This window comes from Penaeus vannamei, chromosome 27 (assembly GCF_042767895.1).
Source record: "Penaeus vannamei isolate JL-2024 chromosome 27, ASM4276789v1, whole genome shotgun sequence".
NCBI classification, from domain to species: Eukaryota; Metazoa; Arthropoda; class Malacostraca; order Decapoda; family Penaeidae; genus Penaeus; species Penaeus vannamei.
In genome coordinates, this window is record NC_091575.1 from 23,932,089 (window position 1) to 23,954,056 (window position 21,968).

The 21,968-nt window shown below is 38.7% G+C and overlaps 3 protein-coding genes across 9 annotated transcripts in view; 2 read left to right on the plus strand and 1 right to left on the minus strand.

Moving 5' to 3' along the window:
- The window catches only part of LOC113810335 (cytochrome b-c1 complex subunit 6, mitochondrial-like), a 4,763-nt gene extending 386 nt beyond the window's left edge, over positions 1–4,377 (plus strand). The window contains exons 2-4 of the mRNA XM_027362015.2: positions 3,563–3,598; positions 3,705–3,866; positions 4,104–4,377. Coding sequence (XP_027217816.1) covers positions 3,563–3,598; positions 3,705–3,866; positions 4,104–4,136 — 231 coding nt within the window. The 3' untranslated portion in view covers positions 4,137–4,377. The remainder of the gene's footprint in view (positions 1–3,562; positions 3,599–3,704; positions 3,867–4,103) is intronic.
- Positions 4,378–5,920: 1,543 nt separating this feature from the next.
- On the minus strand, positions 5,921–10,566 carry mRpS2 (mitochondrial ribosomal protein S2). 7 transcript variants are annotated; one of them, XR_011399677.1, is made up of 4 exons: positions 8,420–10,209; positions 7,256–7,357; positions 6,824–7,110; positions 5,921–6,441 (listed from the first exon to the last, which is right to left on the minus strand). XR_011399677.1 is itself a non-coding variant. In XM_070141056.1 (4 exons), the coding sequence occupies exons 1-4, from the start codon at positions 10,388–10,390 to the stop codon at positions 6,091–6,093; spliced, it is 780 nt and encodes a 259-aa protein (XP_069997157.1). In that variant the 5' UTR covers positions 10,391–10,566; the 3' UTR covers positions 5,921–6,090. The 7 variants fall into 7 exon arrangements, 5 of the variants coding, with proteins under 5 accessions (XP_069997157.1, XP_027235692.2, XP_069997159.1 ...); XR_011399678.1 differs by having other exon boundaries at positions 7,252–7,357; XM_070141056.1 differs by lacking the exon at positions 8,420–10,209 and adding an exon at positions 10,351–10,566.
- Positions 10,567–10,742: 176 nt separating this feature from the next.
- Positions 10,743–14,682, plus strand: Polr2M (RNA polymerase II subunit M). The gene is made up of 7 exons (XM_027362014.2): positions 10,743–10,874; positions 10,995–11,444; positions 12,579–12,718; positions 12,854–13,010; positions 13,583–13,858; positions 14,121–14,259; positions 14,437–14,682. The coding sequence occupies exons 2-7, from the start codon at positions 11,149–11,151 to the stop codon at positions 14,644–14,646; spliced, it is 1,218 nt and encodes a 405-aa protein (XP_027217815.1). The 5' UTR covers positions 10,743–10,874; positions 10,995–11,148; the 3' UTR covers positions 14,647–14,682.
- The last annotated feature ends 7,286 nt before the right edge of the window (positions 14,683–21,968 follow it).

Below are 21,968 nucleotides of genomic sequence, written 5' to 3' on the forward strand. Positions count from 1 at the left end.
GTTCTATTCGGTATCGATGTGTTTCAGTGTTTTCGCCATAAGCCTATTAATAGTAACAAAATTTCTTGTCATTAGTTATAGGTAGAAGTATCTGCCTCAGTTGTTTAGCTCTTAAAGGGTAGGGAATCAAGGAAAAGATGCGTAGAGGGAAAGAAAGGGCAAATTTGCCTTATAAGATGCATTTTTAACCCCGATAGTAGGAGTAAGCACGAGCATTTTATCCGACATCTTGGCTATCTGGGAAAGGTCAGGAAATATCTGCTATACATGACCGAGTTCTATAGAGTTTAAACTAGTTCTGTTGACTGATAATTGACCATAATGAGGTGAATAAGTTATTATTTTCCTCCCAATACATTATGTTGGTATGTTGGCCTTTGTTAGAGCTCCTAAGGCATGTAGGCCATTGTGATTGAGAGAGACTGTGAAAATTATCTTTGATATACACTTACAGGATGATAATGATATTGTGAAGCAGTTTTTGAGGCAAAATTATAATTTCACCCAACCAATGATGGTAATTTTTTCATAGAACCATCCCACCTCATAAATATTTTCTTTAAATCCAATGATTAATGCTGTAGAATCTGTGAATCTGTTGTCTATTTCCATCACGTATGACTGGTTCAGGAAATAGATAAATTTTGTGTTTTGGAACAAGCTGCTGAAAAGTATTTAAGGTATTTTGCTTAGATTTCATAATATGTACAACGAAATGTGGGTGATTAATGATGCATGATGTCATTAGAAACCTGTAAAAGTCTAAATTAAATAAATACCATTTAAACATTGATAAGAAGTGTTATTATATGAAATACAAGCCTAAATTTTTGTCCAGACAACAATAGAAAACCCGAATAATAAAAAAAACGAGCCAAACTTTCTCCGATGGAGAGCAAACGAAATATCGATAAAGTAAACAAGCGCAACACACAATGTATACAAACTCGATATCCGATGCACATAATATTTTAAACTATATAGAAGGTAAATATCATGAGAACCTAAATAACAAAATCTTAACAGATAAAAAATAATCCCCCACCCAACACCTCTTATCAACACGATGTCTAATTATTTAAAATCAATAAAAAATATAAAACGCATACCATCAATGTGGAGGGTACAAATGAGCTGCGGCAAGGAGGAACTGATGAAATCTTTTGTTTTCAGCCAGGTATGCCATCATAAATATTGCCCTGGCCAAATATCGGCGAAGTGGTAACTACTACTGCTGAAGCAGGACACTTTGGCTTTGGCCTCCCTTCATTTACACTCGATCGTATTGATATGTCCTTTACTTTTGGGGTAAACAAAATTGTATGAATGATTCACAGTTAAATGTTGATAGCCCTCTTTTTCTAAACAGTTGTATGCCTTCCAACAATCAAAGAGCTGAGAGTCACACGTCAGCACGGGTACGAGAAAAAATTTCCCACTCTTGCGTCATACCCCTCCAAAAACCCACTGACCTCCAATTACACGACCTACGTTATATTTCCATTTACCAAATTTAGATTCATCAATCTCAATAATTTCCCCTGACCCACCTATTTTGTCATATTGATTCTCAAAACTCCAATGAATTAGAACCTCCCAACAGAAGCTCGCCCAATCGCAAATAAGTCTTGTTTGGGAAATTAAAATCACTCCGTGCAGATTCGTAAGAAAACCTCTCTCTCAGATATAAATTAACAAATTTTAAATTGGTTTCAAAATCGAGCTTACCATTATCAAACCAGGTGTTCTTAAAAAGTGATATCTTGAAATTGCACCTAACTTTTCGATTAATATTATTTTTTTATTTTGTGTGTACTTTGTCGCACAGGAATGAATATATATTTTTGGTCTAGCCGGCATTCATTTTCACATTTGGGGCACTGTAGTGACCCCAGGAGGAGACTATGTGATCGGCAAAGATCGAGCAAGAGGGTGGCCTCTTCATAATTTTGCCAGAATTGCCCGTACCAACCATAAAATATTTATTTAATAACACTGTATTTGGGAATTGGGATAAAAGCTACAAATTATATGTTTATAAAATGTCAGATTCATAAAATATTATTATTAAATAAATATTGAAAGTATTATAAAAACTTACCCCATGTCACACTGAGCACAAAAACTGCAGGTTGATGAACGTAATTTACATTGTTTTGTTCCGACATGGGAGGCAAACAATGTAAGGAAGTAGTCCCATTGTTAGATTGTTAATAGTTAATCAAGGTTATCATAACGAAATTATACTTCATAATATACCTACATTATATAAAATAAAATTGATAATGCTTAAGCATTAAATTAATAGAGGAAATGTTAGTAGAAATATGAATAAATAATAAATAATAGATTAAAATATAAGTAATCAGAAATAATTCCACATTGGTTGAAAGTGGTGCACAGAAAATGTTACCTTCATAGAAAATGCAGTTGCCTAGTCATGGCAACTTCAATTGCTATATTAGGCTGGTTTATTGGTCAATACATTTTTGGGGGGTTTGGAATGTAGTTTTGCTGAAAGGTGGGTTGAGTTCCTGTAGAGTTTTTGAAGACTGTAGAATTTAAAAGATGATTGTTACGTTCAAGGAGTTTCATTGGCTGAATTTTGCATTTTTTGTGCTGGTTTTATGCATTTTTGATCTTAATTATTCTTATTTAATCCTGTCATGATGGAAAAGACTTGCCATGAGTGTACAAACCTCTTTGAGTGTGATTTGACTCATTTGGCGCTTAGAAGGGGGCTATAGCATTATTCCCACCGATAAATAAATGTGGAATGTAATGTGCGTAAGCAGTGACTGGAAGAGTGTTAGCTCCAGGGAGGATACAATTTCCATGCTGCGCACCGTATTCTTGGACTACATAGAGAGTATGATATGGAGTCTGTGCAAGGAAAATAAGTAATTAACATCTGGATAAAACAAATCAAAAGACAAATATGGACATTAGAAAATGGTTGCTTAAGCAAAAAAAAAAAAAATTACACAAAATAACGTTTCAATGGGGAGGCACAGAGTCTTGTCACCAATCATGGGTGATGCCGTTACTATCAGGGAAAAAAAAACAAACTCCGTCAAATGAGCCAATGAAGTGGAAATAGTTGCAATAGTGCCACCTGCTACTTTGTCCACAACAGCCATATCCTGTATGTGTATGCCACCCTGTGTCATAAGGATTAAGAACTTTGGCTTTGTATGTGTCTTGTGGACTTGAGCATGTAATGGTGATATGCAGCAGATATTTTTGTCATATTAACAGTAATGCCATACAAGAAAAAAATAGAATTTGTTTTTCAGATATATAATGTACAAAGTAAACTGTACATGAAATTAAATTGAGGACTTCCTGATAACAGTTGTCACATTTTATGATTGTCATGTGAATATTTTGTAGTTTTCCTTTTTCTGTCTCTAAATTGTTTTTTGTCACATTTTATTTTGTTTAATTATATGTTCTTTAAAAGGAGTTGGTCCATTACAACAAACTTTTTTTTATTCAAAGCCCTCCCTCTTTAAAGTCTCTTGTAAACAAGGTTCTCATGATATATTTCAATCTTTTTCAGGAGGAGGAGGAAGAGGAGGAGGAGGAGGACTTAATAGTAAGTTCAATTAATTTTGGTTGCTGTAATCTGGTTATTTCTGTACATTTATGAAGTACATGTAGTGGTCTCACTCTTCTTTGAATAATACCTCCTTCATTTACAGGACCCAATGGATGCTATTAAAGAAGCATGTACAAATACCAAACATTGTGCAGAACTTGGGGAAGCATATTCTAGCTGCAATGATCGAGTAGGTTCAAGATCAAAAACAGAAGAAACATGCTCTGAAGAACTATTTGACCTTCTACACTGTGTTGATCATTGTGTAAGTAACCTTTGTTTTATTGTTAGGGGAGAGAGGGAGAGATTATGCATTGATTTCAGGTGATAAATATATTAGTGTCTAATGTAGAAGCAAGTTGAGGTAAATATAGGGGTGATTATTAACAGTGACTAGTTACAACCACATTTTGGCTTAAATATTTTTTTTATTCATGTGAATGCCTTTAATTCTGCTATGGATCTTTTCAAATATTTAATACTGATCTTTTGACTATTTCAGATGGCATCTAGTTTATTCCAGAAGCTGAAGTAAGCAAGGTCCCTTCATTTGAACATTTTTAATTTAAGAATATTATTTGTGTTTGAAGCACAGATAGAAACAAGATCACTGCCATGTGGCAAGTAAGAAGTCTAGTATCACACTGATGTCCTCACTAGAATGGACCAAATTGTGGAGTCTGATTTTATCCTGGCCTAGATAATGTATATGAATGTAAATAACCTTTGCTGCATAAATTATGTGAACCCTGTTGGGAATAAACATTTCATCTATGTTTTGGATATTATATATTACCCTTTCTATCTTTTTGAGGAAGTGCCTGAAAAGTTCATCAATCACAAGGAAATAGAAATGTTAGTAATTAATAATTGCATAACATTGGGAAATGAAACTGAAAAGAAAGAAAAAAAAGAAAAAAAAAGTTTTGTTCCTGTTTTTGACAAAACAAATACAAATTTTATATTTTAATAAATTTTCAAAAAGAGCTAAAATGTAAGGCAGAATAATGGACAGTTTAATTTCTCACAATCTACAACACCTGAAACCAAAAGGTGAAAAAAATGCCAGATTTTAAGTTGGGGGCATAGATAATTAAGTACCAGGAGTCCTTGCACAATCACAAATTTGATTTATGGGCCTATAAATTTTAGATAGTATCTAACTAGTACAGTTCATTTGAGTTATTTTCTGCACATAATGAAGAATAAGAATATACTGACAAAAGTAAGGTAAATGGTAACTTGAAAAGGTAAACACTGTACCCATAACTTGCTATGCTATTTACCCAACTTCTAGTATGAAAATATTGCTTAGGCTGGTTAGTTGAGATGAAGACCAAGATCCAAGGCAGGGGTAATCCCCCATGTTGGCCCTCAGTCTTCATCTGAACACCCCTCCCTACAACCAGCATCGGATTGGGGAGAAGGTGTAGACAATAGTCTCATGTCCAACAGAATTTGCCTAGAGTACTGCTTGCTGTTCATAACCAAATGTGTGGATGTGGCTGCCATTTACCAGTCTAATTAATAAACGGATGCATTCATCCACAGACCCAAGTTGTTTGTGACAGGATAGTGTTCCTTAGAGGATATTTTCATACATAATCTGTTTTAGTATTTATTTTAATGTTAGTTATTTATTATGAATGTTTGAGGTATTTTGCACTACATATATCCATTTTTTCTTTTCTGAATGAGCATAAGGCTGTATGGGAAATTGTGTTCTCAACCATAAAGGGAAATCATATTTCATTACTAGTTAAGGCAGCAGTTTAGTTTTGCCAACCATCGCCTGGTTTACAGTAGTCACCCTTCTCAACATTTTGGCTGAAAGTCCATGCTACACATTAACCTTATTCTGATTATCATACAGACACTCATCTATCATCAGCAAGTAAATATTTAATTCAATAAATAGTCTTTTCAATGCAAGTATAGCATTATGTCAAAAGGGGTTTTGCATTAAGAATCATTAATTTGGAATATTAAAACTGTACCCACATGGAAGGAGTTTTAAAGTTTGTTCTACTGAGTCTGCTACTCTGGTGTTTGGAATAAAATTATGTATATAATGCTTAATCGTTCAAACATTTCATTTTATTAAAGAGAATGTCCCCTACAGAAATAAATGTGACCAGATTCATTTGGCCAGACAAGCAGCATAGTAAATTGGAAAATATTTAATTTGCCTTTTTAATTAATGCTATTTCCATATTTACAACACATTATAATATGTATGAACTTCTTGTATATGAAAACCAGTAGACAGTATCTGAGCTAACACACCTATCAGAATCTGAAGGTATATTAAAATACAGCTTGATCAACTTTCTTTTATACAATATGTACAGGAAAAATTGCAGTGAGTCATTGTTCAGGTTGTAGTTGAATCTTGTTTTAGAACTTCACCATAAGTTGTATACATTGCAAAATTACATGATACATATACTTGGAACTCAATATACAATAAGAAAACAAACAAATTACAATCAAAGCTCCTCTTTTCTTTTTTCTTTTCCCCTTAAAATTGCATTTTTAAACAAATCACAGTACAATTTTACAGCTGAAGGAGTGTCGTCATTTCCAGGGACAGGGTATGTGATAAGGTTTGGGTTACAATTCGTATCGACAATACCAACAGTAGGAATCAACATCTTTGCTGCATCTCTGACTGCAGTATGCTGAGTGAGGACATTGTTCAAGGTATTAATAAAGATTACAAGGTCTGGTAACCGAGTTTCACATCCAAACTGGATGGTTGAGTTCGTGAGGATTCCTCCTTGCCAAAATCTGGTGTGAGCATACTCGCCACAATCTTTGGCCGTGTTTTCTACCAGATGCTGGAAATAAATACCAATAAATTAGCTTACACTCCTGATAATTATTATAGGGCACCATGATGAAAGACATTGTTTTCCATTTTACAAGGGATATCACTTTAATCTATTAGACAGCTTATTAAGTGTCTGACAGCATGAAACTTCTTCAATCTGAAGTTTCTGCAAGTCCGATGTGTGCTGGTGCCTAAATAACTAAAGAGTGATCTTGAAATTCTGGTTATGGCTAGAATATTTTTTTAATTACATATTAAATTATGCAGTTGCAAGTTTAAAATGTTAGGTCTCTCAACTAAATTAACTATGATACATGGCTATTAAAATGTCATAATTTTTTTATGTAAAACTATAAAGAGGCTAGACAACAAATTAGTTCAAAACATACCTGAAATTGTGGATTCCTACAGACAAAAAGTATGATTCCTCCACGGTAAGCTATGTGAGCTGTGAAGTTCAGAGCTTCACGTAAATGTTGCGATGTCTGGTCAAGATCTATGATGAGATGACCAAGGCGAGACCCAAAGATGAAGGGATGCATGCACGGATCAAGAGACCCCTCTTTGTGTCCTAGGTGAACTCGGGCTTTGAAAAGGTCTTCTACAGTAAATAAACTGGCAACTTTAAAATAATCTGGATACTTCAAAATTGTCCTCATTTGTTCTTCTTGAACATCTGTTATATAAAAGAGTGAAGAGAAAAGTAAGTAATAAAATTAAGGGTAAGAACTATAACCCTGTCTACAAAAAATTATGTCCACATTATTATTGCCATAGTAATTTCAATCTATAGAGAAATTATCAGTTGGATCCTCACCTACCTGAGCCACTATCATTTTCCTTCTCCATCAGCTGTTGTTGGCTGAGTGCAGGTCTGGAGAGTGATGAGAGCTGGCATCTTTGAATGCCACGCAAAAGTCCGGCTGGAGACACAATTTCATGTTGTACATTAAGAAATCATTTAAAATCCTTACAAATGATATCTACCATTTTACATAAAAAAGCACTGAAAAAATGAGTAGATACAATTATCTCAACCTATAGATAATACTTTGATTTACAATGTAGTGACACAGATTGCTAAAAATCATTACTTTTCTAATCATACAAATGGATATACTTGTATATCTACATGACAACTTATAAAGTGATAATGGCAAATAAAAAACACATCAGTAAATATAGGTCAATATCAATACTGGTAACTGTACCAGCATTGATGTCCAATTTGGCAATAATATTTTCTTATCAAATTAATTTGCCAAAACAGTGAATTGGTCATTAAAAGGAAGATAATAATAATAATGATAATGAATAAATAAAGTCCTGAATAATGCAGTAAAAGAAATAAGAAAAAGTAATATAATCAACAACATTACTGCTCTGCCTGTATCTACAAACTAAACAAATAGGTATGCATTACAGATGGCAAAATTCAAAATGTATGAATTGACACAATGGATAGCAAATTAGCACTTGTCATTTTACTTTGATTTTTTTTCTTATACAACCTTGCTGTTCTTCAGTCACTTTAAATGATGAATTACACAATGTATATTATAGTATTCCCCATTTAAAGATTTCACTACAATCCAATCCTACCTCTCTCCTTCCTTCTCCCACCTTACTCTTGCCATCCCTAAAACTTATGCATGACCACATCCTTAAAATAATTTGAAAAAGGTGCATGTCTATAAAATCCTTTTACTCACAATCATAACACTTGGACAACCTGTATACTCAACTACAAGGAAAATCAGACACAGGTAGATAGATATAGTATGTGTGTGTGGAGGGGTGGGTTGGTTCGTTGGGTCTGTAGGTAGTGTAAATGGTCTGTAAGAGTGAGTGAGTGAGTGTGTGTGAATTTCAGATTTACATAAAAGTAAAATCAGAGCTTGAAGAACTGATCACATACAATACATACATATCATTAACACACTAAAAAGTGACAATTCTACATACCAAAACCACAAATCTATTACCTACAGAGAATAAGCCACAGCACAAATACAAGTAATGGTGATATCCTATGGTGTGCCGCTTCAGAAGTCACTGAAACTACACTATCAAAATTATGTTTTTTCTGCTTCTGTTTCCTCTTATTTTTCTTTTTCCTGCGTCTCTTTGACTTTTCTGGTATATCAGGATCAGTTCTGTTTAACCAAATCAGTGTTACATTTCTTTCTTCTGAAACTGTATCACTAACACTTAGATTTGAATCATTACTGACTGCAGATGAAACATCTTGAGGTATCACATGTATTTTTGTTCTGGAACTTTTGTGGTCAAAAGAGCAGTCTTCTGCTGAATCGTAGTCTATGGTTTCATCGCTTTTGTCTCCTCGATTCTCCATATAAATGCATTGTGGAAATTGTATCATATCATTCAGAAAACAATTTATACAACTTACTGCAATTTCACTGATTCTGTACCATCCAGTGGTTTTCAAGATTGCTACAGTCAAAGGGTCAATAACAACAGTTTTAGACTCTAAGCTCCCAGGTGTCATTACAGAAAAAGCACCTGAAAAAAGCTCCGCTGGCCAGTGTATCCCTGTTCTAGTTGTGGCCAAAGCTACTCCTCCAGACGTGGTGAGAGGAGAGTCATTCCCATCAAGGGTATCATTTCTATCATACATGTCATATTCTTGCTCAGGTGCAGAACCATCAGTATATTCAAAAGGTTCCTCTACACCAAAACTCTGGTTGTATGAGCTACAATCTACCGTCTGATTTAAGTATTCTTTAAGTCGCAATGCTGCTACTGTTAACTGTGGTGACTGAACAATGATCTCTTTCTCGCCTAAAACCTTAAGGACATCTCTCCTTTTCCAACACAGGAGATATTGATTTTCAACCATTAATGGGCTAGACACATTCAAATTTTCCAATGAAGTATGTGGGTCTCTTTCTCCGTCACATTCTATGAATTCCATTATACTTCTATAATTGAAACCCAAAAGATGTATTACCTCATGGACAATTATCCGCTTCAACAACACGGGTGTCAGTTCATACAAGCGGTCTTTACATACTGTTACTGTTCCAGCTAAAGGCCGCCCACTCCTTTCACCACCAACCAGTGTTGTGCTAAAACGGCATGTTGATGAAACGGCATGTGAATGGCTGCAGAATGTATCAGAACTGGACATTACATAGAGTATGAAGTTTGTGCCATTCCTGAAGCCCTTTCCTTCTGGTAGGGAGTCAGAGTTACAGCGAGGTTCATCCTTGCTGAAGACCTTCAATCCCTCCAGGTGGGCCTCGGGAATGAGAGCCTTCCCGCAGTAGTCCCCTGTGTACCTTGCAGACACTCCAGCACACTTGCCAACATTAGGGCCCTCAGTGTAGAGGGCCACACAAGCCCTCATGTCTCTAGGGAGGCGGAACACAGGCCCTACATCAGCATGTTTCAATCTCACTACTTGAGACATGTAAGCCACAGCATGTCTGATCTCCTCCTGTACAGTTGGCGCAATTGAGCTATCTACAAACTCAATATGAATCCTGAGCTCTTTTCCTCTGTGTGTGTGTGATGTCGCCTGTGATCTCGCCGCCAGAGATATCATCAGCAACAGAATAAAAGGTACTTCCATCTCTGGGCACTACGCAGGGAGTTGTGTCTACAATTAGCATATCTGCCACGATTTCGGGACATGAATGAGGTCTTTGTCCTTAGCAACATCCAATCAGCTTCTCTCACCCACTAACTCATAGCAAAAAGAAAGAAAAAAAAGAAAGAAAAAAATGCGTCTGGCCGACTACTACTACAGACAACACTACAGACAACTGACCAATACTCGTGAAGTGATCAAGGACGATGCTGTTTCCAAGACGGACTTTATGACATGTGCGTCTATAGGCTTACGACAAGGCCTTCCAAGAGAACAGAGTGGTGTGGGTACAATACTTACAGCTTAGGTAACGCGAGAGTCTCCTGCTACACGCCGCCATCGCCAGAAGAGGAGTCAGAGAGGGAGATGACGGCCGTAACTCAGACCTCGGCGAAATGTTGCACGTCTCTGCGGCGCTGATTTCGCTGCACACGGGTAGATGGCGTTTGGCCCTGCTGGTCCTCGCACATTTATCTCTTCTACTTCTCTCTCTCTTTTTCTTTCTCTCTCTCTCTCTGTGTGTCTTTGGATAAGGCTCTTTTCAGGTCTTGTGCTCTCCTTGCCTACAGATTTATTTTTTCTCATTCTTATTTCAACCGTGTTTCATCGCAGCCTCTTAAGAAAAAGAAAAAAAACGATAATCAGACTGATTAATAACCTCTAATGAAGACATTTCATTATTCAATTTCCAGAAATACTTGGCATTATCCCCGGTATATTTCCAATATTCGTGAGATTTCTTCCTTCATTAATAGGTTTTTAGACTAATCGTATCTATATTCCCTGGGTCTTGTTTCCTGGAGTCCTCCATCGGTAGTCTCAAGGTTTTCTTTTATTATTTCTTGTTATGTTCTCTGTTCCATATGATATATTACTATTATTATTCATGAGACGATTCCTCGTTTTTATTGCGCTTCTCACTCGTCACTTGTTCCCGTTTCTAGAGAGTAAACAAACCAAATGTTGCGCCACCACACATAGACTATGCAAAAGTCTAAAACCGTATAAAAGAAGAAAGAAGAAAGAAGAAGGCAATACCTGGGAGGAAAGACCCAAGAAAGTATTATCTAGACTCTTCAGCAGTGACAGGTCAACACGATGTCAAGTGCCAAGGAGGTCACGAGTCAGGAGAGAGAAGTGACAGAAGAGAATGAGAACATCATCTTCAGTGGCGAGAATGTGACGGATTTGTGTCTCCAGGACCAAGGGACAGAGGACAGTCTTCCCCTCCTGAAGAAGGTGAGCAGGAGGTGGAAGGCCCTACCCGCGCAGGGAGATGACGTTACCATAAAGGACCCCAAGCTGAAGCAGGGGTATCTGGGGGACTTGAGGAAGAAGTCAGTCATTGAGCTGGAAGATGTGCTCAGAAGGCAGGATACCATTCTCAGCAATAAGTAAGTGAAAGTCAGTCGGTATTCACAAAGGGTCATACAATTTGAAACTTGTTTGTAACAGAAAAAATCTTTGACTCCACAATTTGGCTTAACTATGTATGAGTCAGACTGTAGAGTATTTTTCTTGCACAGCGAATCCATAGGCACACACAGAGAGTTTTTGAATTGACGTTTGTTTTCACTAGGTGCTTGTTGATAGGCTTGTTTGCTGCGCGTTACTGAATTGGTCTATTCTAAACATGTACTCAGTTTGGTATGACTCCTCACAAAATGTCTATGCAGAGTTTACATTTACAGTTTACAGAGTTTTGTTCTTTTATTGGTAGTAGAACAGATGTGAATTAGTATGTTGAGACATTAGGCAAGCCTCATATTTCATGGTCCTTACTACTCAGAATGGAAAGTATGGCACTTTTCGACAAGATTTCGGGTGTGCATGAAAAAAATTTGAAGTGTGCAGTGTGCAACGGTTACCAAGTGTCCATTTCAAGAGTGCACATCCTGAAACTTTTCAGATAACAAAATGCTTGAAAGTCCTGTAATCTGAGTAAATTCCTCATTCCATAATGATGTTACATTTTTATATTGATCATAGACTACTGTAAATCATTCAGGTGTGCAACCAGGAACTCAAACAAAAATCTTTGGTGCACAACTGGTATTGATGTAAAGCCTGTTATATAGAAGTTATGTAGAGAAAATGATGGTAATTCTTCAAAATATGGACACCTCACCAGAGAGCAAGTCCCCAACTCCATGTCACAATATTTACAACAATTTAAGTTGCTGTGAGTGGGTGTGCCCTTTGGACACTGCCCATGGAGAAGGTTGATGTTAGGGTCCACCCCAAATACCTGTTGGCAAACATTATCTTCTCATCGCTATGCATGGCAAAATAGAGTTGAAACAGAGGGGCACTAAGTAGTTTTAGCCTTTCAGCGACACTTTCTGCAGTCTTTTTCCTATATAAATGGCATTACTATTCATGTCTGCAGATCATTTCTTAGGAAGATGGCTGCAACTTTTTTCCACTTTAATTATATTAACTTTTTTCCACTTTCATTATATGATCTTCAACTTGCCAAAGCTTAGTGTGTCTGTACCATAAAGTTTAATTAAAATGATATTTTTCAGAACACTGCTGGCTAACCTTCCAGACAGGGGTGAACGCCTTAGAGGAAAGAGAAATGAAGTTGCTAAGGCTCTTGAGGAAGTGAGAGAAAGGGAGTGGAATTTGAGAACTGCATATCTTCCTGTTGATGTGCAAGCACTAGGTTTGTATAACTTTACTAATAGGTCTTACAGAAAAAGAATTTATTGTTACAGATATATCCTTTTTAAATTATGATTATTACTATAGATATTATGTTTTGAGGAAACCCATTTCCTTTACTGATTAAATATTACAGAATGGAGAGGCATCAATTGCAATGAAAGTCAGAGAGTTACAACCTCTAAACAGCAAAAAGATGATGAAATTGATAGTGATGATGAAAATTTAGACCCTCTGGAGCTCATGGCTCAGCACTCTTCTTGCATCAAGAAAAAAAATCACAGAAAGTCCTGGTAAGTTCATCAGGACAGTTATGTTTGCATTATGTGTAGAAAGGTAGTTCAAGGATAATGAGAAGGAGAATACTGGAAATATATGTTTTAATTCTGTCATGGATGACATGAAATACATGGCATGTCTACTGTAATTTTAGTCAATTGAGTTTACACATAGATGGCTCCACTAGTACTTAGTCACCAATGAGTCAGTTACTGTTCATATCTATCTCACCTGTTTACCCTTTTCCTTGATTTTCAGAAAGATTTTAAAGTTGTTACTAGTATTAATATATATCCATCTGTTTATTACAAAATTCACACAAAAAACTGTAATCAGTGGACCAAGATTAGATACTTTTTTATGTTGTGAAAGAATAGTCAGTGTTAGAATGTTCTGTTATTTGTGTTTACAACTCTTTTGAAATAACACTTAATTAAATGTTGCATATTGCTGGATTAAAATCCTTTTTTTCCCTTTAGCTGCTTTCCCTCTCTTCTTCTTGCTCTTTTCTCACTTCTTGCTTCTCCATTGCCATCTATTCTCCTCTCTCTTTTATTTTAATAAATTATTTAATATAAATACCTAGGTCTGAAGAGGAAGATCCAGCAGATGTTATATCCCGCGAACTGAAGCAGATGGAACTGAGAGATGCACTAGAGTCTGCAAACAATGAAAAAGAAAAAAACAATGAAGGGAGAGGTGAAAGCTCTACACATAGAAAACACTTAGGAAATGAAGAGGAGGGTATTCAGAATCAAGTCCCTAGCCATTCTGCACTTGATTTTGGTACAAAACGTATTCAGATGGTGGAGTTACGACGGTTAAGAAATGGTGAAATCAGAGAGCCTTTCAAACCATATAGGTATGATTGACAGTGTTTTAAGTCAGTATTTCATGTATATAACTTATGCCTTTTTACTTGAAAGCTTAGATATGTGATGAAAGGTAATAATTAGCTTCTTAATGAGAATTAGATAATTAAGTATTCAGTACTTTTTAAAGTGTGCTAGTTCTGTTAGTAATGTATAATATGACAGTTCACCATAATATATATATCTCACTTTGAAGAATGCAGGTTTTATTTTGAACTATTTGTTTATACTATCCATGATCTACTTTTTCAGACGACTTGAACATCCCCAGCCTATTCCTGGTCTGCAACAAATAATAGATAGTCATCGACCAAAGTCAGATCGCCAAGCCAAAATGATATCACTACAAGAGTCTATAACCCTAGAACGTAGCTATCTCTCCAAAATGAAGGTAAGTGATCACAAGTGTTTGATGGCTATGAATATTTTGAAACATTTTTTTTAATCCTTCCACATTTTCATTATCTTCAGTTGTTACTCTTATAGTCTGAAAATACTAAATTTACTAATGAAAATGATTGCATTCATTTTGTTTTATAGATGTTTTTTTTTTTCTTTTCTTTTTAAGGAGAGAGAGCTGAAAAAGACAGTGGAAGCACTTGCACAGATGAAAGATGCAAAAATGGAAATTGGATTACCTCCCAAAGCATCATCGTTGAAGTACAGGGATGTCAATGTTGGAAAGCATCTCTTGGATTCAGATGAAGAGGATATTTGTTACTTACCTGCTCATGCAGATGATTATGATGATGATGAAGAAGAATTTTATGGAGGTTGATTGTTAACATTTTCAAGATTAAAATGTGTACCACAAGTGGACTGCATGATTAATCCTTTGGCTCTGGGCTCTGTGCACCCACTCACCTTTTCACAAGTGAGCTTATTTTTAAAATTTGAATTCCCAAGCACACAGAAATTGACTACAGACAAGACAAACATAGATAGTATGTTTTACCGATTACTGCCTTTGTAGATGTCATAGTTTAGGGTGCAAAGTATTGCGTAAGGGAAGCAGGTACACAGTTATAGCCAGGATTGGTAGAAGTGGAAGTCAAACAACGCATGTTTACACCTAGATGCTAAATGGGCAAGGCTAAGGGTGTCTATGGAAAACATTAATTTTGGATATATGAAAAATATAATAATGGTTAATGGTTAATGGTTTAGATAAATGTGCTAGACATCTAAGGTCATATAGCACTATAGGAAAGTATAGTAAAGGGGGATGTCAGGTGATAGTTGTTATGTGTCAGCTATCTAGAATAGTGTTGAGAGGTTGAAGATGAGGGAAAAGATTATGGTGGTTTAGGTAAGGGAGTTAGATCAAGTGAAGGATATTTATGTGTCTGAGGAAGGAGAACAGGTTGTCGAGGCAGAAGCTGTGAGATTCTGTAAGGATGTCTGATATGTTGGGAGGTCGGTGAAGGGAGGATAGGTGTGGAGAAGCAGAGGTACGTGCTGTATTAAAGCGTGGACAGGACAAGAGAATGTGTGGGACTGAAAGAGGGATGTTACATAGACGACATAGGGGCGGGTCTGAGCGTGACATCAGATAGGCATGTGTTAGGCGAGTGTGGCCAATACGTAATCGTGCGAGGGCAGTCTCCCAACGTCTGTTTTTGTGAAATGGAGCTGACCAAGAGGAGATTGATGGTTTTATGGTATGTAATTTATTGTTGTGGAGTCTTGACCAAAAAGATTGCCATCGGGTATACAAGAAGGTCTTAAAGTGGGGGTAGTAATCTGTAGCTGGAATATGTGAGAAGCGTTGTTGAGGTGATGTGGACATTGCGGCATATCGTGCAAGAGTATCTGCCTGTTCATTGCCAGGGATTCCAACATGGCTGGGTACCCAGGAAAATCTGACAGATTTGTGACGTGTGGATAGATAGAACAACCAGTTCTGGATCTTACAGACAAGGGGATTGGTCGAGTGCATTGACTTTATGAGGGTTAAAGAATTACGGGAGTCAGTAAAAATAGTAAAAGAGGAAGAGGTGGATGAATATATGCATCTTAAGGCAAAAAGGAGTGCATATAGTTCTGTAGTAAGGACACTAGATTCAGGAGGGAGGGTATATTTGAAAGTGCAATTTGGGAATGTTACTGCGAATCCAGCTCCTGAGATGGATTTGGAACCGTCAGTGTAAACATGAATGCTGGAGGAATGAATGGAGACATGGTCAAGGAAATGAGTGAGAAGGATAGAGGGGGGAATATCTGATTTTGGTGGGTCAGGGAAAACTGAGGAGCAAATACAGGGGTTAGGTATAAGCCATGGAGGAATGGAATGGACAGACAGTGGGAGAGGTCGGAGATGAGGGAAGGGGGAATGGGAGAGGAGGGTATCCATGCGTACGGGGAGAGGAGTTCGTAAACGTGGAGAAGAGGTAAGGGTATGAAGTAAGGATTGTGGAATAGTTAGTTTGGTAAGGGAAAATTGGTGAAATCGAGCATAGCATCGGAGAGAGAGAAGGGCTCGACATCGAGAGAGGGACGGTATGCCTGATTCAGTATATAGGCTCTCAACTGGAGAGGAGCGGAAGGCGCCTAGGGCGAAGCGGAGACCACTGTGGTGGATTGTATCAAGGTGAGCAAGAAGAGAGGTTGAGGCAGAGGAGTAGATATGGCATCCATAATCTAGAGTGGAGAGAATCAAAGTAACATGAAGATGGAGGAGAGTTTTGCGATCTGAGCCCCCGGAGATATGTGAAAGAGTTTGTAAGATTCGGAGGCAACGTTGAGCTTTTCCTTTGATGTACAAGATATGGTCTCGCCAGGACAATTTGGAATCAAATATAACGCCTAGGAATTTGCCAGAAGACCGGTATTGGAGTGGAGCATTATATAAGAAGAGTGGGGGTTTGGGGACCGTACGTGAGCGAGAGAAAAAGATGGGGAAAGATTTAGAGGTAGAGAAGTGAAAGTCATGGTTGGTGGCCCAAGAAGTTACTGATGTTATTGCAGACTGAAGGAATTGACAGAGTTCTGGTATGGATGTGCCAGATGCATAGATTGTTAAGTCATCAACATATAGTGATGCTCTGGCTCCTGGTGGTAGGACTGCAAGAAGGAATAAAGTGGTACTAAGCACACTTCCTTGTGGGACGCCCTTGAATTGAGGAAAGGATGATGAAGTGGAAGAGGCAATCTTGACCTGGAAAGTACGTTTAGAAAGGAAGGATTTAATGAAAACACCCATTTTTCTACATAAACCTAGGGAGGACAATTGTTGGAGGATATGGTATCGCCATGTGGTGTCATATGCTTTTTCTAGATCAAAGAATATGGCTAATACGGATTCATGGCGTGCAAATGCCGATGTAATGTATGTCTCGAAATGGGCAAGTGGGTCTGCTGTACTTCGGGCACGTCGGAAACCAAACTGGGAAGGGGAAAGGAGATTATGAGATTCTAGGTACCACATTAAACGGAAGTTAACCATTCGTTCTAGTGGTTTGCACAAGCAGCTAGTTAGAGCTATGTGGCGGTAATCTTGGGGTAGGGTACCTGATTTATTGGGTTTTAAGAAAGGTAGGATGAGAGCATCTCGCCAATGAGAAGGAAAATTTCCTGACGTCCATATGTGGTTGAAAATAGTTAAAAGGAAGGATAGAGAGGAAGATGGGAGGTGTCGGAGCATACGATAGTGAATACCATCAGGGCCTTCATGAGTGTTGCGGCACGACTGTAATGCAGCGTTGAGTTCAGAAGAAGAAAAAGGAGCATTATAGGACTCATCAGAGGATAGGGTGAAGGTAATAGGGGTGCGTTCCTTGATGGTTTTAATGGAAGAAAAGTGTGGGGAAAGGTGAGAGCCACTACTGACCTGGCTGAAATAGTTGCCCAGTTCATTAGCTACTTTGACAGGCTCAGAGATGAGAATATCTCGAATATGGAGGACGGGTGCAGGATGGGGGGGATGTTTGCCTGATAGTTTATGGATCCGTCGCCAAACAGCTGAAATAGATGTAGATGTAATTGAGGAAACATAATTTTGCCAGCTATTTGTTTTGTTGTTTTTAATTGTACGGCGAAGATGGGCAGATGCTCTTATAAAGGAAATAAGGGCTGATAGCTGGTGAGGGGTGCCTCGTTTGTAGCGATAGCTGTTCCAGGCTGCTCGTTTCAAGAGGAGCGCTTTGGTGCAATCAGAATTCCACCATGGAACACATTTAGAAGTATAGGGTCTTGAAGTTCGAGGAATGGCTGTATAGGCAGCTCTTAGGATCGTGGTTGTAAAACAATGTAGCATATCTGAAATGGACGGTAAGGGGGGTGGAGGGATAGGTATAGTAGAGAGTGAAGTGAAAGTATGCCAGTCAGCTCTATCAAAGCACCAGCGTGGAGGATTAGGAAGTGGTACATATGAAGTAGGAGAAAGGAATATTGGGAAGTGGTCACTATAGGGGAAGTGGTCTAGAACTGACCAATGGAAATCTAGATGTAAAGTAGGAGAGCATAGAGAGAGGTCAAGGCATGAAAAGGATTGTGTGCGCATGTCAAAGTGTGTGGGGCGATCTGAATTAAGAATAATTAGGTTATTTGTGAAGAGGAAGCGTTCTAGAGATCGGCCTCGGGAGTTGGTGGTAGAGTCACCCCACAGAGTGTGGCGGCAGTTGAAATCACCAACTATGAGGAAAGGTGGTTGGAGTTGGGAAATTAGAGTCTCAAAGGCAGTAAAGTCAATGGGATGGGATGGGGAGAAAGAGACTGAAATCACTGTGATCCAGCGGCGAAGAAAGATGCGAATAGCTGTGCACAGGACAGAAGTTTGTATGGGAGGTATGACATAAGGTGTTTTATGATGGATAAGTATAGACGAGACATAAAGGGAGTGTGGGGAAGAGATAAAATGGTAATTGGGAATTGGAATAGGAGGGTGTGAGAGGAAAGTCTCTTGTAGGCATATAATAGATGGATTATAAGTAGCAAGGATATGACGTAGGTCTGATCTATGAGAGCGGAAACCGCGAATATTCCAATGTAGGAGAGCTATATCCTAGTTGATTTATGAATGATAACACATGTACATGTTAGGGAATTTGAAGGGGAGGGAGCTAGGGGGTGTAAAGGAGGGATATAAGGCGGTAGGGAATCTGGAGAAGGGCATTGTTGTGCCATGAGTGATTCTCGTGTGTATCCGGGAGGGAGTGCAAAGGATAGAGGGGATGGAGGGAGGGAGAATGTGCCTATAGTTGGGGTTGAAGGGGGTGGGTTGTGTTGGGAGGGAGTAGATGTGTGGGGGTATTAGTGTTAGGAGGATGAATATCAGAAGGATGGATAGTTGGAGTTGAAGGGGATGTGTTGTCTTGGGAGGGATTAGGAGGAAATGGTGTTGGGGTGCTGTGAGTAAGAGGGGGATGCATATCAGGAGGATGGGTATTGGGAGGATGGATATCAGTGGTGGATGGGATTGAGGGGGTTAGGTTGTGTTGAGAGGGAGTAGGAGGAAGGGGTGTAGGGGGAATATTAGTAGGAGGGGTATGAATATTGGCAACCACTTCAAGTGTGGAAGGAGCATGAGTTATGGGATCTTGTGTCTCAAGCATATAGCTTTGAATGTCATCCATTGTTTCTGCAGTGGAGTTTGTTGGAGAGTTTTGTGAGAAAGTAATTGTTTCTGCAATGGAATTGGTTGGAGAGTTTTGTGGAATAAAGGTTTTCTTATGAGGGGGGGAAGAGGAGACTGGTGTCTCAGGAACAAAGGTATAGGTAGGTGGAGGTGATTGTGCTGTAGGGGAAGAAGGGTTAGAACGTTTAGTCTGTCTACTGCGGGTAGTGCGGGGAGGGAGAGGGGTTGGTGTTGGGGCTGTAGTTGAGATAGGAGCTGTGGTTGAGATTGGGGTGTCTGGGTTTAGAGTGGCAAAGGAATTGGTCTGAGGGATGTAGAATGTAGAAGTGGAAATGGGGACATTTTGGGGTGGAGGGGGAAGGGCTGAGCGAACGATGTTGCTAGAATATGGAGTATGAGAGAAACCTTGTCTATGTGTTTCCTGTCTGGCTTCACGTAAAGTGAGACCATTTTTGTATCTGAGAGTTGCTACCTCAGATTCAAACTTGTAAGTGGGACAGCCTCTATAAAATACATTATGGGGGCCGCCGCAGTTAGCACATGTTCGTGTTTGTGCTGAGCAGTTTGATCGATTATGACCAGGTTGGGCACATATGGGGCATCGGTCTGTGGAACGGCAATGTTTGGCAGGATGTCCAAAGCGCCAACAGTTTTGACATTGACGGGGAGGGGGTTGGTATGGTCGAACAGGGAGGGATTGTCCACCAATGTAGATACGTAAGGAAGGGAAGGTCATGTGTACGGAAGGTAATTTTGGTAATATTGGTCGGGTTCTTTCGTTGACCTTTAGGAGGAATGGTGTAGCAATGTACTGATTTCACATCTTGGTCTTTGAGGCATCCCAATAAGTCTTCTCCACAGTCTGACCAATCTTTGGTATCGACTGGGCAGTTTGCTGGGGAGAGAGAGACAGTTCCGGTACAGGTATTAAGGGTTGGATGAGGTTCTGCAGGAATGGGGTTGCCAGAATGATCAGTTAAATTTGATAGTGCTATAGATTCAGTTTCTGATCTGACTGTTACCAGACGGGAGCGATTGCGTCTGGTATAAAAAGGGACTCTGCCTACTTGTTTTTGGAGACATTGTTGAAAGAGAAGAGTGTTGCCTGAGTAAGGATCTGTAGCAGGGATCACGAAAAATCGGTCCCATTTAGCTGGGCTAAACAGAGTATTTAAGATATCTGTAGGGTTGGTGGTGGTGGATGGTCGGGGACGTGTGGAAGAGGGAGTATTACGGAATGATGGAGAATAAGGTTGCAAGGTAGTAATAAGGGAGGATTGGTTGTTTGATGAAGGTTGCAGGGGTGGAGTTGAATTTGAGGAAGTTGGGTGGGTAGAAATGTCTTCTGGAGATTGATTCTCTGCTTGGGTGGGTAATGCACTAGTAGGCATTGAGGAGTGGGCAGTAGTTTCAGTGTTCGGAGCCGTGGTCAAAGGAGAGCCTGGGTTGGGGCTATTTGATAAAGGGGCTAGCCTCATAGCCTCTAATAAAGGGATTACATTTTCATTACTGGTCATGGGGAACCTAGATTATGTAAATAGGCCTAATCGGTCCACCTCCTTTTGCTACTGAAGGTAAGGGCTAGATTAGTCAGGAGTACCATGCCCATAGTTCCCACAGGCCGTTCAGGACTGGCACTAGGTCAGCCTTTCATCCTCTCAGCACGGCTCTCACACCTTAGGAAGTAGATAGCAGAAGGGGATGGAGAAGAGACGGAAACAAAAGCTGGAGGAAAAAGACCATGCAAAATTAGTTGAGTCGAGGGCTGAGGCCCTAGGCAGGGGAGATCCCTGTATTGGGTCTCAGTCTTCGTCTCCTAAGCCCCCCCACGACAACAACGGGCAAGGGATTGGGAAAAAAAAAAAAAAAAAGGAAATGGCCAAAAATATATATCTATTGTATTACAGATGTCTCTATTTTCTATTTATATGCTACTCCCTGCATATTTAGACATGTGAATTTCTATAAATATACCCATGTTAATATATAAAGTAGTGATATATAATTATATTTTTAAAATCAATAGAGTTGTTTTTTCTACATTTGTAAGATGAAGATACTTTTGGTCAGATATATATATTATTGAGAAAGCTATTATGTGGATTCCATTTCCTTAGTTAAGAAAATGGTCTTGGTTTATTTCCAACTATAGATGTTTAACGAGTTACAGACTAGGTTTTCCTAAATCTTACTAAGAAAACTGGTCTTAAATGCTAAAGTTAAGCGGGATGATGAATTGTTGACATGTATCATCATACAAGGAATTTCCCATATGAAATGGAACTACATTATCTTTTTAACCTTCCTTCAAAACCCATACCCATTGTTTTCATTGGCAGGGTATAGGAGATGGGGCCTGAGCCCCAATGTAGAGGATCATCTCTGCCTTGGACCTCAGCCCTCATCTCAATTTATTTTGTATAGTGTTTTCTTCCCCTTTCCTTTTCCTTCTTTTCTTCAATCCCTTCTGCCCACTTCCTAAGGTGTGAGAGTCGGGCATGAAAGGAGGAAAGGCTGGCTTTGTG